Source organism: Eulemur rufifrons, chromosome 24 (genome assembly GCF_041146395.1).
Source record: "Eulemur rufifrons isolate Redbay chromosome 24, OSU_ERuf_1, whole genome shotgun sequence".
Classification (NCBI taxonomy): Eukaryota; Metazoa; Chordata; class Mammalia; order Primates; family Lemuridae; genus Eulemur; species Eulemur rufifrons.
In genome coordinates, this window is record NC_091006.1 from 4952420 (window position 1) to 4970422 (window position 18003).

The 18003-nt window shown below is 49.2% G+C and overlaps 1 protein-coding gene across 1 annotated transcript in view; it reads left to right on the top strand.

The window, feature by feature from the left end:
* Window positions 1-18003, top strand: part of WDR62 (WD repeat domain 62) — a 34512-nt gene that overhangs the window by 1819 nt on the left and 14690 nt on the right. The window contains exons 2-13 of the mRNA XM_069458137.1: window positions 1842-1933; window positions 2684-2746; window positions 6805-6862; window positions 7103-7273; window positions 8037-8174; window positions 8522-8704; window positions 9933-10093; window positions 11754-11943; window positions 13136-13273; window positions 14844-15022; window positions 16388-16479; window positions 17725-17850. Of these exons, the coding sequence (XP_069314238.1) occupies window positions 1842-1933; window positions 2684-2746; window positions 6805-6862; window positions 7103-7273; window positions 8037-8174; window positions 8522-8704; window positions 9933-10093; window positions 11754-11943; window positions 13136-13273; window positions 14844-15022; window positions 16388-16479; window positions 17725-17850 (1591 nt within the window). The remainder of the gene's footprint in view (window positions 1-1841; window positions 1934-2683; window positions 2747-6804; window positions 6863-7102; window positions 7274-8036; window positions 8175-8521; window positions 8705-9932; window positions 10094-11753; window positions 11944-13135; window positions 13274-14843; window positions 15023-16387; window positions 16480-17724; window positions 17851-18003) is intronic.

Consider the following 18003-nt stretch of genomic DNA (forward strand, 5'->3'; position numbering starts at 1 on the left):
TGCGCCACCATGCCCGGCTAATTTTTTCTATATATATTTTTAGCTGTTCATATAATTTCTTTCTATTTTTAGTAGAGGTGGGGTCTCGCTCTTGCTCAGGCTGGTCTCGAACTCCTGAGCTCAAACGATCCTCCCACCTCGGCCTCCCAGAGTGCTAGGATTACAGGCGTGAGCCACCGCGCCCGGCCTGAAAAGTCTTCTTGAACCCCACTCCAAAGCAGACACCCACCTTCTTCTCTCACCCAGTGCACTTATACTTCATGGCCCTTGTCTTGTATGTTCCTGAAAGTGCCTTTTGAGCTCTTAAACTATGTATGTAGGAGAATAACTACAGGAAATTCAGAGAGGCAGTATAATATAGCAAGGTAGTTAAGCACACAGACTCCTGGACAGTCTGGTTGGACCCAGACTGCCTGAGCTTAAACCTTAATCCTGTTCTTCCTAGTAAGTTATGAACTTTTGTGTGCTTCAGTTTCCTCACCTATAAAATGGGAATAATGATGTAGACATCCCTCATAGGGTATTCGTGAGGATTAAATGAACTCACATAGCTTAATCACTTAGAACAACACCCGGCACATTGCAAGTACTCAGCTAATACCGTTATTGTGTATGTTGCATAGTGTCATTTATTTATGTTTCTTGTTTGGCAACACAGAGTCCATCTGGCTTGCAAAAGACATAGTCTAAAAATGACCAGTTCTACTAATGCCTAGTAATGCTGCTCAACAGATAAAACAACATGAGAGCCGTTGCTTGGTTGTCTGTGTTAGAGTCCTGTCTCCTTCCTGGGTGGGTAACTCCTCTGGGCCTCTCGTTCCTCATGTGTAAGATGTGGGTGATGATGATGATAGTGACTATATTATAGGGTTATTGTGAGCATTAAGGTAATATGGTTATAGGTACTTAAACAGTACCTGGCTTCTGGTAAATGCTCAATAAATGTTAGCTATTGTTATCTATGTTTGCCTTTCAATTCTGAGGCCGAGGACTTGCTTGAGAATGGTTTAGTCTATAATAATTAGAAACTATTCAAGATATGAAAATAACACAATTCTATTAGTCCATACTCGATATAAATTGTTGAATCAACCATGATGGGGTCTGGCCACTTTAACGTATTTTGCTTTGAGAACTGTTTAAATTTTAAATGTGATCATTCACTTGTTTCTCTAATTGTTGAAACCTCTAGAACCTCTGGACTATGAATTTGATGAGGGAACAGTGTCTCCTTTTGCTCACTACCATGCTTCCCCTGCAGGGCCCAAAGTGCTGGCTTCGGAGCCTGGGTTTGTAGCCCAACCTTGCCACTCCCAGGTGTAGGATCTTGGGCGTCAGTGTCCTCATCTGTAAAACAGGGGTGATAATAGAGCCTTCTTCCTTGGCTTGTTGAAAGGACTCAAGTCTTTCGTCCATATGAAAGTACTTAGAAACTTATTCACAGGTCACCTTCTCACTGCGTCACTCTTCCCCTTCCCCCTCACTCCCAGTCTCCTTCCCTGCTTTATTTTTCTCTATGACTCTTATCATCATCTGACATCTATTTTACATATTAGTTTTGCTCTCTTTCTATGTTCTCCATCCCCATCACCAGCAGAATGTGAGCTCCAGGAGGGAAGGGAGTTTTCTGTCTTCCTCACCACTCTGCCCTTCACTTAGCACCATGTATTTGTCAAAGGAATGTTGAGAAAAACAAATGTTAGCTGCTGGTAGGTAGCTTGACTACAGAAGCTCAATCAGTGTGTGCTGAATGCAGTAGGAACTGAATGGGTGGCTGAGGTGGCTATGCTATGTGGGGCCTGCTGGGGCAGGTGCTTCTGACTTGGGCCTTTTCTTTGCAGGTGTCACTCGAGAAAGTGCTTGGCATCACAGCCCAGAACAGCAGTGGCCTAACCTGTGACCCTGGCACAGGCCATGTCGCCTACCTGGCAGGGTAAGCAAATGAGCAGGCCTTGAATTTAATCATTGCTGGGGAATTTGGAGCCTGAAGTCATCAGTGAGTCTCTCCTGGGCTTGGCTCTTCCGTCTGTAGAATGTGGATACTGCTGCCCACCTCTGAGGGCCCTGGAGAGGATTCCACAGGTCCATCTGTGTCTAGAATAGTCTCTGGGATGCACTGAGTGCTGTGAAAGCCTTAATTGTGAGTACAGGTGGGTGGTGTGACCTGGATTTGTGTCCCAGCTCTACCATGTGTGCCGCCCTCTCAGCCTCTGCTTCTTCCTCTATAAAACAGAACTGGTGATATCCTCTGCTTGGGCAGTTGAGAGGACTGAAGGGGACCCTGCAGCTGTTCATTCCACAAATACTGATGTAACATGACACTGTGCAAAGGGATTCCCCTCTTAGGCTTTCAGTTTCCTCACCTGTAAAATGGGCCTAAAGAGCCCTGACCTCACCGGGCAGTTGTGAGGATTTAAAGAGGTTGTGCACAGAAGGTCTTCATTAGCCTAGGGCTTGACAGGATAGTTACTACGGAGGAAGTGGTGGTTTGTGTTTAAGAGCATGTTAATAATGTTAAGGGCCCTAGAGTTCTCAGCATAAACACCTGGAGGAGGCGGAGACCAGAGAGACTCTTCTGTTCAGAGGGGGCTTGTTTATATGTGGGCTTTTCAGTTGGGGATAGAATCATCTCTGGATCCCAATGCTCCCTCCAGCTGAGGCACATTTTCCTGTTTCTCCCCAGCTGTGTGGTGGTGATTTTGAACCCCAAGGAGAACAAGCAGCAGCACATCTTTAATACCGCCAGGTAGGCTGGGGCCTGGGCATGGGGTGGGGGTGGGACCAGGGTCTTGGCACACCCCCTTTCCCCACATGCCAGGAGGTACTCATGGGTAGGTTACTCACTTATTCACCCACCCATTGGTTTAGCGACATTCACCAAGTGTCTGCTCTGTGCTAGGTGCTGTTCCAGGTGCTGGGGACATAGCACAGAACAGAAGAGATGAGAATCTCCGCTGTCTAGAGCTGACAGCCCAGAGGGGGAGACAGATAGTAAACTGATCAGCAGATTACTAACCGATCATGCTCAGTGCTGTAGGGGAATGGTGGCAGGTCACGGGCAGAGAATGGGGGAAAGCCCTGTCAGAGGGCTCAGGGAAGTCCTCCCCGACTCTGAGACCTGAAGGAAGTGAGAGGGTGACCTGTGAGAAGGTGCGCAGAGGGCACTCCAGGCAGTGGGGAGAGCAGGAGCGAAGGCCCTGCAGTGGTTCAGAATCTCAGGTGGTTTAGGAGCAGCCAAGGATCTGAGTGCCAGGAATAGGGGAGCAGGTGAGGGGACATAAGGGTGGAACGGGCAGAAACCATATCACATGGACCTCGGGGAGAGGTTGGATAGCATACTGAGTACAAAGACAAGCCACTTGGGCATTTACAGGCCAGGAATGTGCTTTCCACACCCAGCCCACGAGCATGCTCTGTCTCCCTTCCCTGCTTTGCTTTTCTCCATAAAGTCTACTTCTTTAAATGATATGCTATCTAATTTCCTCACTGTCTGTCTCCCTTCTGTGATGTTAGCTCTCTGAGGGCAGGGACTTTTTCTCTCAGTTCATTTCTGTCCCTAGCACTTGAGAGCAGTGTCTGGCACATTGATGGCACTTGCTATTTCCTGAATGAGTGAATGAGTGAATGTGATTCGGGTTTTAGAAAGATCCCTTCAGCTGCGAGTTTACTGGGGAAATGGCCAATAATTTATTGGCCCCCTGAGTGGGCCAAGGTTGATACCTTCTACCTTGGGACGGATTGTTCACTGTGTCACCCTGGGGATATGGTCCCAACAGGGTTATGACTTTTGAGAAGGCACCACATGTCCCTCCTTGGCATAGCTCAAGCTCAGCTCCTTGTTCTCCAGTGGATGGATAAGGTGTGGGTTTTCTCTTTTCCTTACAGTCCCTAAGATATGGTCCTCAAGCTATGGGGGTCCTTGTTATGTGACAGAAATAGATTCCTTTTTGAAAGTGGCTTTTTGGATGGTTGACTCCTAACTGTGGGTTCTGTCACTGGCAATGAGGGTGGAGCTGGCTTCTAGTCCTGGGTCAGATGTTTATTCACATGTGATCTCAGGTGAAATACTTCTTTCCAAGCCTTGGCCTCCTTTGGAAACAAAATAGGTGCCTCCAGTTGTGAGTGTTTGTAAGGCCATAGTGGCAAACCAGAGGCCCACAGACTTGCCTGACATAGTGTGTTTTAAAGATTGGAATTAGTTGATAACATTTAAAGTTTTTTTACACAAAATTCCAAATGTCCGTCTCATTTTGGAAAAGTGAGAAATTTTGGCCTCTGGGGCCCACATTCCGCTGTTGCAGTGATGGGCTGGAGCTTAGGGGCTTTTGTCAGACCTCAGTTCCTGTCATCTGTGTTGCTTCCCTAATGCCTGTAGGCAGTGGAGTGGATGACCCTGATCTGGAGTGAATGGCATGGAGGTGTCCAGCCTCAGCACCAGTGGGCTGTCTGAGGAGGTGGTGTGGCCAGGATGGGGGTTTTCACCCTCATCTCCTATCAGTCACCTGATCCCTGGGCCTCACCCTAGAGAAGGCTTGAATCAGCTGGGGTGAGACCTGGGCATTGGCAATTTTTAAAGTTTTCATACTAAAAGAATTGCAGACTTACAAGAATAGTACAAAGAGCACCTATGTATCTTTCACCCATATTTTCTAAATTATAACATTTTACCACATTTGCTTTAGCATCCTTTGTCTATATACATAGTAATTTTTTTCTGAACTATTTGAGAGTAAGTTGCAGACATGATGCTCCTCTATCTCTAAATACTTCAATGTGTATTTCCTACAAAAAAAATTATGACATAATCCTTCAAAACTGCAATACACCCAACAAAATCAGGAAATTAAAATTGTTGTGTCACTACCATCTACTCTTCAGATGACACCATTCAGGTTTTACCATTTGTCCCAAGAATGTCCTTTATAGCTGAAGGATTCCGTCCAGAATCACATATTGCATGTAGTTGTCCCTTTAGTGTCCTCCAGCAGCTCCTCTGTCTTTTCTTGGCTTCCATGACCTTTCATAATCCCTCGAGGATTACAGACTAGATTTTTATAGACTGTGCCAACATTTGGGTTTGTCTGGTGTTTCCTCAGGGACAGCTTCAGTTCTGCGTGTCTGGCAGGAGCACCTTAAAAGGATTGCTGTGCTCTTGGTGCGTCCTACCAGGAGGTCCCCATGGACTATGCTGTTTACTTGGAGCACTTGGTTGAGGTCATATCTGCCGGGTTTCTCCACTTCAAAACCTCACTTTTCCCCTTTGTGATTAGTGAGTATCTTCTCTGAGAGTGTGCAAATATCCTCTTCCTCACCAAACTTTCACTCAGCTAGTCTTAGGAAGGCTTTGATGTTTTTCAAAAGCTCCCCAGGGAATTCTGATGTGCAGCCAGCACTGAGAACTACTGGCCTAGAGGTCAGGGTCTGTCCTGTCTGGTGTGGTCACCTCGGGCAGGGGACTTCCCTGCTAAGGTCTCCTCATCTGCAAAATTGGCCAGAGAGAGTCCTGACTCCACAGAGCATGCATGAGGACCCAATGCAGTGATGCCTATACAGCATTTGCCAGAGGCGAGGCACAGGTTAGGGGTGGCTACAGACAACAGAAGCCCCACAACAAGCATGGCTTAAAGCAAAGGGCATACTCTTTCAGCGTGTGAGAAGTGTGGAGGTGGGCCGCCCAGGGGGCTGGTGTCTCTGAGAACCAGGGCCCCCACTCCTGCCTTTCTGTTCCCCCACACTTATTGTAAGGCTTCTGTTCTTGAGGTCACCTCTTGGCCCAAGATGGAATTCTGACTGTCATGTCCTTGTGTCAGGAGGGGGACAGGGCAAAGGTTTCTCTTTGAGGACTATTTCTGAGAGTCCCATGCAGTGCATCAGTTTACCTGTCATTGGCTAGACTAAGTCATGTAGCTATACCTGTGCCACTGCAAGAGAAGTGAGAAATGTACTGTAGCTGGGCCCATTGCCATCCCAATTAAAATTGGGCTTATGTCAGTGAGGAAGGAGGGGGCAAGTGGATATTGGGTAGGCAGCGCCCCCTGCTGCTTTAAGTAGTGAAAGTAGCCATGGGAAGCCACCAGTGGGTTGACTTGGTGATGATGAATATTCCATGAGGTTGTCAAGGTCTTACTCAGGGTCATTTACTTAGTTGTCTGCATGCCAGTTTACTAACTCATGATGGCAACAATTACTAGACTGTTAAGGAACAAAGGAAAAAACAGGATTAAAAGTAAGAGGGGAGAGGGAAAAAACTATGCCATCTGGGAATGGTGAATCTTGCTGCCAGAAAATGTGCGAATGAGGTCATTCAGTCCTTGTGCAGGCTAGCTAGGAGTATCACAGGGAAACATTTTGGTTGTTTATAGGTTTTCCAGAACACCCTGAGTGTTCAGCAGTGGAGCACATGCCGCAGGCTGTCTCGCGCGATGCCTGCCAGGGCCCTCCCATCAGCACCACCCTTTTAGTTAGGCCAGGTCTGTACCATTTCCTGCGTCTGTATTTCTTAGGGTTGCAGGGTGGGTGGGGTGTTAGGGTGCCCACCTCTGCAGAGGGGGAAGCAAGCAGGGTCTCTGAACAGTGTCCGCCCCATTTGGGGTTTGATGTTTGAGGGCGGAAGTGGCCTTTGCTTTTGCCCCCATTTTCTGTGTGCTGTGCTGGGTTCTGTGGGAGCTGCTTGAGCTCACCCCTCTTGGCCTGTTCCAAGGCTTGGGAGCCAGGAGTGGGCAGAGTGCTATGAGTGCATCCAGGCCGGAGTCTGGCTGCCCACCCTCCATGGAACCAGTGGTCAACTCCTTTCCTTGTCCCCAGGAAGTCTCTGAGTGCTGTGGCCTTCTCCCCTGATGGGAAGTACATAGTGACCGGGGAGGTGAGTCACAATCACAGTTGAGCACTTGGTGGGAGTGTGTTGGAGCCATTCCTTCTGCTCCCAACAGGCCTGGGAGTCCAGTCCCTGGAATAGCTCCTTCCTGGGGCAGAAAAGCCCCTTGGCAGATGGGGGAAGTGGCTTTTGGGTATACCCTGTGGCAATACCAACTTCACCCCTGACAGCCCCTCTAGCCTTACCTGGTATGGAGCCCAGCAGCAGTAATGGCCCTATCTTCCCCAGAATGGGCACAGACCTGCCGTGCGCATCTGGGACGTGGAGGAGAAAAGTCAGGTGGCGGAGATGCTGGGCCACAAGTACGGTGTGGCCTGCGTGGCCTTCTCACCCAATATGAAGCACATTGTATCCATGGGCTACCAGCATGACATGGTACTGAACGTCTGGGACTGGAAGGTGAGAGCTGGCGGGCAGGCATGCGGGCTGGCAGGCAGCCAGTTGCCAGAGCATCCTGAGTCTTGGGCATTGGGAGAACTGAGATAACTTGGTAAAGTGCTCATTCACCCAGCAAATGTTTACTGAGCACCTACTACATGCTGATCCCTTAGTGTAGGGCATATGACAGGCTCTCAGCTAGTAGAACTATTATAATTATTTGTACATTGACTAGTTGTGACCTTAGGCAAGTGACTTAATTTCTCTGTGAGTCTGTTTCCTCATCTGTTAATTGGATATAATAGCATCTCCCTTGTGAGTTGTGAGACTTTAGTGAGTTGACATGCACTGGTAGGCTGGACTTTTGAATAGCTGGGAGAGGACTTGGAGTCAGCAGAAGTGGGTACCAAGTCCTGGCTCTGCCTGTAACCTATTGTGTGACCTTGAGCACATGACATCCCCCACTCTGAGCCTGGCAGGTGGGGGAGAAGCGCCTCCCTTCTGGGGCTGTTGAGGAAGCCCCAGAAGGGAGGCCCCATTCCATGGAGAGAGCTCTGGAACATAGTATCCCATGAGGACTTTCCCAAATCTCGGTCTCCTCCTCTGTAGACTAGGAATGACCAGAGTGCTACACGTAGGTTTCCCCACAAAGCAGCTCCCTGGAGGGGCCACAGAAAACAGACTTGGAGGAGGATGAGCTGGCAGACCTGGGGCGGAGGGCGGAGGCACAAGTAGTCCAGTGGAAGGGGAGCTGGTATGAGCTTTTCGGCACTGATTCTTCCAGAAAGACATCGTGGTGGCCTCCAACAAGGTATCATGCAGAGTCATCGCCCTCTCCTTTTCAGAAGACAGCAGCTATTTTGTCACTGTTGGGAACCGGCATGTGAGGTTCTGGTTCTTAGAAGTCTCCACTGAAACAAAGGTGAGTTTCTGTCCCTGCTACTTCTACCAGGCCCTGAGGGAGTCCCCATTAGCAGCAGCAGTGGGGGCTTCTGTTTCTTGGGGTTGGTGGTCTTAGAGGTCAACTGGCCTCTGGGGGGCCCAGATTCTGCTTCTGGGCCTGCTGTGCAGGTGCTGACTGGCAGGCCCTGCTGGGAAGCCCCCTGACCCTGGAGCTAGACCTCATTCTTGGACCACTGCCCTCCAGCCTCTCTGCCCACTTGGAAGAGTTTCTTAGAGTTCTCCTGTTTAGCTGTGTCATATCCTCTGGGCCATCGTGGCCCTGCTGGAGCCTAGGCAGTGTCTCACTGTGCTCTGCTATGCCTCCAGGTGACAGGCACGGTGCCCCTTGTAGGGCGTTCAGGCATCTTGGGTGAGCTGCACAACAACATCTTCTGTGGTGTGGCCTGTGGCCGGGGCCGGATGGCAGGCAGTACCTTCTGTGTGTCCTACTCGGGCCTGCTCTGCCAGTTCAACGAGAAGAGGGTGCTGGAGAAGTGGATCAACCTGAAGGTACCCGCCTCCCTCTCTGCCGCCAGCAGGGGAGACGCTCTTCCCCGTGACCTGTGACCCTTGGTGGATGCCTCCCCGTCCCTGAGCCTCAGGTTCCATATCTGTAAAGTGGGAATGCTGCTGCCTTCTTCCCAGGGTAGATAAGGAAGTCATACGAGATAATTTATATATGACAATTAGCACACTGCCTGGCACCCTGAGATTCAGTCAAGGTTACGGTTGCTTTCCCATCACTGTTTGATCCGGTTCACATTTCTCTGCATTAAGCACTCTTGGCTGGTGGAAGGACTGCATTTTTTTTTTTTTAAATCTAAGGTACCATTGACTTAATAATTTTTCAGTCAAAAAAGACTACACAAAATATGTAAAATTTTAAACTAAAGGATGATGTATCAAGAAATTGCAGAGTTTCTTTCCTTCAGTATCTGAAGGTTTGACTCTAAGCTGCTTCCCCATTCTGAGATGGTTTGCCTATTTGGCTGTCAGCAGGAACATTGGTGCTTTTCTCTCCCGTTCCTAGTCTGCTCTTATGACTCGCTTCCAGAGACTTATAACCCCTTTAGGGTTAATGGCATGTGGAGGAATTCCAAGTGTGATCTGTCTTTCCTAGTTGGTTCAACATTGTTTTGTTTTTTTCTCATTTTAACCCTCTTGCTAGAACTTAAGCAGCCATTAAGCAGGTAAAAAACTTTCAACAAATAGATGTTTTGTGCCTGAGCACTAAATGACTTACAAATTAAGTTCCTGTAGGTTTGGAAAAACTCCTTTATTCTGTGTCTAGAGGTCTGTCACTTTCTGGTAGGACGGACAGTCCATCCTTTACTATAACTATTTTCTATGCTGCTTTGGAGTATAATTTTTATGAAGTTTTTAAGCAATAGGGAATAAAATTTAAGCCCACAATTCAACCCTGTTACTGCAAGTAACCTGTCTGAAATTACAGTCTACCGAACACATGTTTTCCATACACAGCTGCATTTCTCTATGGACAGCAATGACAGCTGTGTCCCAACTCATGCCTTAGTCTGCCTGCTGGCATGTGTCCTTCAGTAATGGCTATATACTATATCTTGATTTCGAAAATCTTAAAATATGCTAAAATGGGCATCTCAGACCCAAGGAACTGCAAGTCATCTCTGGAGGCCCAAGGCTGCTCTGTTAGTCCCTGTGTCCCTGGGCCAGGCCACATGAAGCACCAAATCCACTTGGGTCCCGTTTGCTCCCACAGGTCTCCCTGTCTTCCTGCCTCTGTGTCAGCCAGGAGCTCATCTTCTGTGGCTGCACAGACGGGATAGTCCGCATCTTCCAGGCCCACAGCCTGCACTACCTCGCCAACCTGCCCAAGCCGCACTACCTGGGGGTAGACGTGGCACAGGGCCTGGAGCCCAGGTACTGCTTGGCGGGGGGGAGGGGTGGTGCCCACCCAGAGCCTGTCCACTAGTTTCCATCTGTCCTTCCAGATCTGTCTGTCTGTCCATCCTACAAATACTAGTGATTACTGTCAGCCCTGGGTGTCCCTATAGTGAACAAAGCAGAAAATTCCCTGCCTTCCTGAGGCAAGCTCCAGGGTGAGAGGTGAGGCTGGGCGGGGGAAGAAAGAGTCAGGGAGCAAATAAAGGAATAAACAATAATTTCAGATAGTGCTAAGTGCTGTGAAGGAGAAAAGCTCAGAGCAGGCGTGAATATTGTGAAGTGTTTCATCCATGTGGCTGACACTTGCTAAGCAGCTACTGAGTGCCAGCCCTGGGCTGGAAGCAGGTTACAGCTATCATGAGGCAGCAAAATCTCTGTCACCATGAAGTCTGTAGCCTAGTGAGGGGCCTTGATGATAAATAAGCACACAAACAAGATAATTTCAGATAGTCGTGAATGCTTCGGTGCAACAAAGCAGGGCTCGGGAACAAGCGTGCTGGGGGTGGGCCGTGTTATCGGGTGTCTGGTGAGAAGGAGCCAGCTGTGTGGAGAGCATGGTCCCAGCGGCAAGTGTAAAGGCCTTAAGTGGACAAGACACTGGGCTTGTCATGTTGCAGGGATAACAAGGGGCTGTGGCCAGAGCCCAGTGTGCCGGGGGAGGACAATAGGAGACGAGGCCAGCAGGAGGAGCCTGTAGTCTAGTCTCAGGTCAGTGAGCAGCCACTGGGGGTTTCAGGTATTGGAGTTCAATGACCAGGCCTTGCATGTTAGATCCCTTGGCTATCGTGTCAAGAGTAGATGGAAGGGCTAAGCTGTGGCTTCTCTTCCCCGTTGCTGTAAGTCTGTTTCATGGAGAGGGAGGCTACCTAACCAGGGCGTGCTGGGTGCCTGGGGCTGCCTCTCTGTAGATTGCTGGACACCAATTCCTGGGTGCCTTTTCCAAGAGAGTCTGAACAGGGTGACTGGGTGTCACAAAGGAAAGAGGATGGGTGTGCAACCCACAGGTGGTGGTGTGTTGCAGTGGCCAGGCTGCCTAGCTCTGCCACCTTCTGTTGTGTGCTGTGTGGCCACAGGCAGGTCACCATACCTCCGTGTGACTCGGTTTTCTCATCTGTAAAATATAGTACCTACTTCTCATGGTAGTTGTGAGAATTCATTGCAGCTAAAACTCTCGTCCTGGCACAAAGGAAGTGCTCAGTAAACTACAGCCTTTGTAGGGAGGCCCCAGGCCAGAGGACAGCTCCCCAGCCTCCTTACACAGGGGCTTGTGGTCATGTGTTGGTGAGGCCAAGGAGAGAGGAGGCCTGAGGTACATGCTCATTATCCTTCCATGCTCAGAGAGAGAGGACAGGAGCTTGGATTATCTGTACTGAGGGGAGAAAAATGTTAACAGGAGTCGGAAACTCAAATGTTCTCAGGGCCAGGCAGAAGCTTCCAGTTTTCAACCTCTATATTAGAAGCAAAGCAAAGGAAAACAGAAGAGGGAGAAGTGGAATTGGAATAGGAGAGATGGAGGGCCACAAATACCATGAGGGATGGCATTGCCAAGCAGAAGGCAGCTCCACTGTCACTAGAGGTGGCCATCAGTACTCACAGTGACATTGATGGTGATTGATGACCCATGTGGCCTTGTTAGCTTTCTCTTCCACAAGAAGGCAGAAGCAGTCTACCCAGATACAGTGGCGCTGACCTTCGACCCCATCCACCGGTGGCTGTCCTGCGTGTATAAGGACCACAGCATCTACATCTGGGACGTCAAGGACATCAACAAAGTGGGCAAGATGTGGTCGGACCTCTTCCACAGCTCCTATGTCTGGAACGTGGAGGTGAGCCCCTCTCTCCTCTGCCGCGCTCAGCCTCCACTTGGGGGTTCAGGTGGAGGAAGCTTCCACAGAGTTTCAGTAATTTCTAACCTGTTCAGTAATTTGTTCTAAAGGTACCCATTGACCCCTGCTATGTGTTAGGCCCTGTTCTCGGTGCTGGACACAGTTGAGAAGGAAACAGACAAAAACTCCTGCCCTCATGGAGCTCACATTTGGGTGGGAAAGTAAACTTGGAAACTTGTACTCAACTCTACTGGAGGGGGTAAAACCCTCCCAGTTTCAGCTGCGGTTCAGTTTGGCCCCGTGAATACCTGCTGGCTACTTTGGCGTTGTCGTGTTCTTGAGTCTGTCAAATCCCACGTTACTTCTTTCTCCCGCATAACGTGCTGATAACATGACTGGCAGTGGTTTGTCCCTACCTGCTTGTATTTTGTCACCTAGTTTTGCTATAAATATCATTTCTGGGGTTTTGGTTTTGCTATCTGGTTGATTTTATATGGGAATTTTGGGAGATTAAAAAATCTATGCTACTGCTATCATCATCTTCCCGGAACCCAGCCTTCCATATTTGGAAATCTCTTTGTATGTTGTTTCTTTGTCTCCCGAGCTTCCTTCTAAATAATGTCTTTCATTCTATCTTCTGATTTACTTAATTTTCTTTTTAACTGTATTTCATCTTTGGTTTTTAATATGTTTTATTTTTTATTTCTGAAATTAGTTCTATTTTGTTCTTTTTCAGCCCTGCTTATTTAATCTTTATAATTTTTGGTTGACTATACACTTTTAATCTTGTCAAAGTTATCTTTTATTTCTTTACATATATGGAACATAGGTACTTTATAGTCTGTCTGATAAGTCCAATATTTGAAGTCTTGCTAGACTCTCTCGTTTCTATTGCTTCTTGCTCATGGTACCTTGTCTCCTTTTGTACTTAGTGATTTTTGACTGAGCTGCTCATTTTCCTTGAAAATTTAATTGTGGGGATGTTTTAAGGCCTAGGCTGATGGTGGGATGTGGACAATATATGATAGCATTTTGTGTCCTTTTTTTTCTTGTTTATTTTTAACATAGATGGTGTTGCACTGTTTATCTTAACTTACTTTTTTCTCACACCAAAATGCAACACTATATCATAGTGCTGTCACTGGGGCGGTTGTAAAGAATCACCCTTTGCCTTCTTCTCTGGGAACTGTAGGTATATCCTGAGTTCGAAGATCAGAGAGCTTGTTTGCCATCAGGATCTTTTCTGACTTGTTCCTCAGACAACACCATCCGCTTCTGGAACATGGATAGCAGCTCTGATTCTCACTGGCAGAAAAACATCTTCAGCAGTGTGAGTGGCTTCATTGTGAACCATCTGTCAGGAGGAACAAAGATGTGCTTTAAGCTAGGATTCAGGGTCAGGAGGGAGTCTTGCGGAACCTAGATGTTAGGCTTCACTAGGGGCAAGAATCAGGAGCCGAGGGGCTCACTCTCCGAGGCTCTTCTTCTTGTTTCTCTCTCCCCCTCTCTTCCTTACTGAGGTGACATGGTCTGTCTTCTCTAATTCTCTGCCAGTCAGCTCCTGCTCTCCAGGTGTGTGTGGACACAGTCCCTCCTGGCAGCCTGACACACCCAACAGAGATGAAATTGCTCCCTAAGTCTTGAGTCAGAACTCCCTGGAAGAGCACCTGATGGCCCCAGCCAGGCAGGGGCTTCCCCCATCTGACTAGCTGCCACGCAGTGAGGCCTCAGGTAGGGGCGCTGGCAGAACTCTGGAGAGAGCCATGACGGGAAGCTGGGGAGGAAAGTTTGCTGGAGAAATTTTGGTTAGTGTTGCTAGGTCAGCGAGGGAGCTTCCCTGGGGAGCTCAAACCTGAATCATGCATTCATTTATTCTGCAGGTACTTATTAAGGTCTGTGCTAGGTGATTTGCTGCATGCTAGGGACACGGCAATGACTAAGACAGACCCTTCTCTTGCCCTTGTGGCACACACAGGCTAGTGTGGGGAACCAGACAGTGAACTGATAGCCATATATATTAATCATGTATATATAAATCATGTATAATCACAGGTGCAATAAGCACCATGAAAGAAAATTGTGGGGTGCCAGTAGGGTATAGAACAGTATCATGTGATCTTGTCTGGGATATCAGTAGTGGCTTCCTGATAAAGAGACAACTAAGCTGAGATATGGAGGATTGGAAGGAGTAAAGAGGGGAGGGGAGAGGGTTCCACACTTAGGAATAGCCTGTGCAGACGTGCCGACCAGGGAAAGAGCTTGGTGAGTTGGAAAATCTGAAAGAGGTCAGTGTGGCTGGAACAAAAAGGGCCCTTGATGCAGGATTGTGTGGCAGGTGCTCCACAGGTGTCCCTTTATTGCTCTCCTCACCCCAACCCAATGCCACTATCTTCTCTTCTGCATCTGTGACATATATGCTGTATTTAGCTGCACACAATAGAAAAACTCAATACAAGAGATAAAAATTTGGTTTTCTTACTCATAAAAGTAGTCTGGTGGTAACCAGTCCAGGCTGTTTTGGCAGCTGCAACTAGCCCAAGGGCCTTCTGGCTCACTACTTAGTCATTTGAGGGAGTGGCCCTTGTCCTCATGACCCATTATGGCTGCTGGAGCTCCAGCTATAATATCCGAGTTCCAGGCAGCAGGATGAAGAAAAGACAGCAGAAGAGTGTTGGCTTGCTTTACATCCCAATGCCCAGAATTTATTCACATACCCTCATCTAACTGCAAGGAAGGTGGGGAAACATAGTTACTGTTCTGATTGGTGAAATTCCTAGTTCAAAACTGGAGTTGTGTTACTGATGAAGAAGGGGAGACTGGCAGGGGAGAGGCACAGAAGTTCAGAGGTGCTTCTGAGATCCTCACGGCACTGACCTCAGCCAGCCCTCTCCTTCCTGCAGACCCTGCTGAAGGTAGTGTATGTGGAGAATGACGTCCAGCACCTGCAGGACACGTCACACTTTCCAGACCGGGGGAGCGAGAATGTGACGCCCATGGATGTGAAAGCCGGGGTTCGAGTCATGCAGGTCAGTCCTGACGGCCAGCATTTGGCTTCAGGCGACCGAAGTGGAAATCTGAGGCAAGTGGGCCCTGGTGGGGTCTAGTGTCGACCTCCCCGCTCCGGCTTGGGCTCTCAGGGCGGTAGGGAGGAGCCCTGACCGTGGTACCTCTGGCCGCCCATCCCCGGGAATGAGGGATGTGAGTAGCAATCCAGTAACCAACCGTTCCTGGGAACTAAAGCTGAGAACGGGCTTCCAGAAGGGCTGAGATCAGGGTACGTGCTGAGAGCCTCGCAGCCGGGCATGCAGACTTGCCCTCCGGAGCGGACAGGCAAACTCATAAGACTCTGGGTGGGAAAGAGTGGCACTTTCACCAGCCACGTGGTGCCAATGCTGAACTGTCAAGTGAAGATGCCAGCTGGGGGAGGGGCCTGGTGGCTGTGGGAGAGGAGCCAGGAGAGTGGGACATGTGAGGGCTCAGTCTGCTTTCCCCCGTAGAGGCTTTTCAAGATGTCATCAGCCCAATAGGTGCTGACAGAACATAAGCTTGTCACAGGGCAAGATTTGAGAGGACAAATGACGGCTGTGACCGCCGGGGTGTTGGAGCTGTTGGGGGTGGAAGAGAGCGAGGGAAGTGGAAGCATGTGCCCCATAGAGGGGCGGCCACCACGCAGCACCACGACAGGCTCCAAGCTGTCCTATCTTTCCACCGTCCAAGAAGAGCAGAAAGTGCAGATTTTTTTTCTGTGAAATTCTATAATTTAAGAGAAAGAAAAAAAGAAATTCTATGATTTTTAAATGTTGGCAACTGTGTTTTGGTATCAGTCACTGCATGAGGCCAGCTTACCGTGTCAGTGCTCACGTTGACGCTAATGTGGGTGTGGCACTCCTCCCCGTGCCAGGTGCTGGCCTGAGCACTGTATCCCCTGGTGCCAGTGCTGGTTTTAGCTCCATTTTTCAGATGGGTTAACTGAGACAAGAGAGGCCAAGCGTCTGGGCTAAGATCGCGGGGGTCGAGTAGAGGAGCTATGATGACCTGTTGACTGATTTCATTTGAAGAGAATGAGGAAGGTCTAGATTTGAAACTCCGAGAATGAGAGACCAGAATCAAATGTTCTCATCCATAGGTCCTATCCTTGACTGTGACCTCTGACCCCTGTCCCCTGCCCCGCCCCCAGAGGCCTGTCCTAGATCCCTGGGGGTATGTTCTGGCCCATGGAAGGGGCTGGTGCCTGCTGACGTGCTCCCTGGCTCGACGCTGCTCCCTTTAGGATGTCAGGTTTCTAGAAGAGAAGATGGGGTTGTGCATCTCTAAGCTGGCTGGCCGTGATGAGGGGGTTCCGGTATTGCCTGCATGGCTGGTCTGACCTTTCCTGGCAGTGGCAGAGCTGAGCTGGGCCGTGGGGACTCTGGGCAGGGGATAGCGGGCAGTGTGTGTCTCCCAGGATCCACGAGCTGCACTTCATGGATGAGCTGGTCAAGGTGGAGGCCCACGATGCCGAGGTGCTGTGCCTGGAGTACTCTAAGCCTGAGACAGGTGAGACCATGGCGTGTGGTGGTGGGGTTGGCAAGGGGACGCCCCCCTGGCAGAGCCACAGAAAGGGGTAGTTGGTGTCTGATGGGACCGTGGATGACAGCTGTGAGTCTTGAAATGTGTGTTTCACAATATCACATCCTTCTTCCATTTCTGTGTGTGTACATACACATACTGACACGTACACAGTAAACTAATGCCTAAGTACATTGCAGGCATGATACTCCTTCACCCCAAATGCTTCTGTGAGCATTTCCTAGAAACAAGGACATCCATGTACATGACCACAGTACACTTATCAAATCTGGGGACTTCACTATACTGTCATCTGCGGTTCCTATTTGAATTTTGCTAGTTGTTGCAATATTGTCCTTTACAGCACCTTTGTTTTGCTAGTCCAGGTTCACGCTTTAGTTGTGTTATGGCTTTTTTGTTTACTGCATTCTAGAATATTTCCACAATCTTAATTTGTCTTTTTGACTTTGGCTTTCTGCAGAGAATGGGCCAGTCATTTTGTAGAATTGCTCTCAGTTTGGGTTTTTCTGTTTTCCTTGTGATCTGATTCAGATGATACATTTTTAGCAGGAATATAATGGAGATGGAATTACATCCTGATTTGTTACACGATGACTTTCCCATGCTCTTCTTTCATTCTTCCATTCCTCATGCCCTCTGCCCCACCAAATTTTCTTTAAATCTCTCTCCACCTGGTACACCCTTCCTGAGCTCCCCTCCGCCTGAGGTTGTGTTGTTAGGCCTTGGACATACCAGGTGACCACAGTAGGCACCATCTGAAGGGGCCAGTAGGGAAAGCCTGGAGCAAAAGGAAGCGTGGCAGCTGGCGGTCAACAGGGTCTGCACAAGGCCCGGGTAGCCAGAGCTCAGAGAGTGAGGGGGCCATGATTTCGGATGAAGCCCAGAGGTTGCCAGGGCCTGGCGTGGCTTGCTGAGGAGTTAGACTCAGCAGAAAAGGGCACTGGGCTCTGCTAGAAAGTCTGTAGTAGGCGTGCACGGAGAAGCATCCGTGTGTACGTCAAGATTCGTCCTCCCCAAACTGCTCGTGAGGGATGTGAAATGCCAGGGTTTGGGGGGCTCTGCGAAGACCACACAGAGCTGAGGGAGTGACTCTCGCTGGGTTTGGGGCAAGCTGGATACAGTTTTAAAACCAAAGACCCCTTCTCCATGGTTGGGACAGCTCGGTCACACTGCAGGCTTCCGGGAACCCAGGCCCATCCTCTCCACTCACAGGGCTGACCTTGCTGGCCTCAGCCAGTCGGGACCGGCTGATCCACGTGCTGAATGTGGAGAAGAACTACAACCTGGAGCAGACCCTGGACGACCACTCCTCCTCCATCACGGCCATCAAGTTTGCTGGTGAGCCCCTTTCTTCCCACCTCTGTGCCTCAGCAGATGGGCGCCCTTGCTTGCAAGTAACTGCGAAAACTCCCTTCAGCTTAAACAGAAAAGGGAAAAGCAAACTCTGGATTCAGGCACGGCTGGATCCAAAGGTTGAAGGTTGAATCTTTT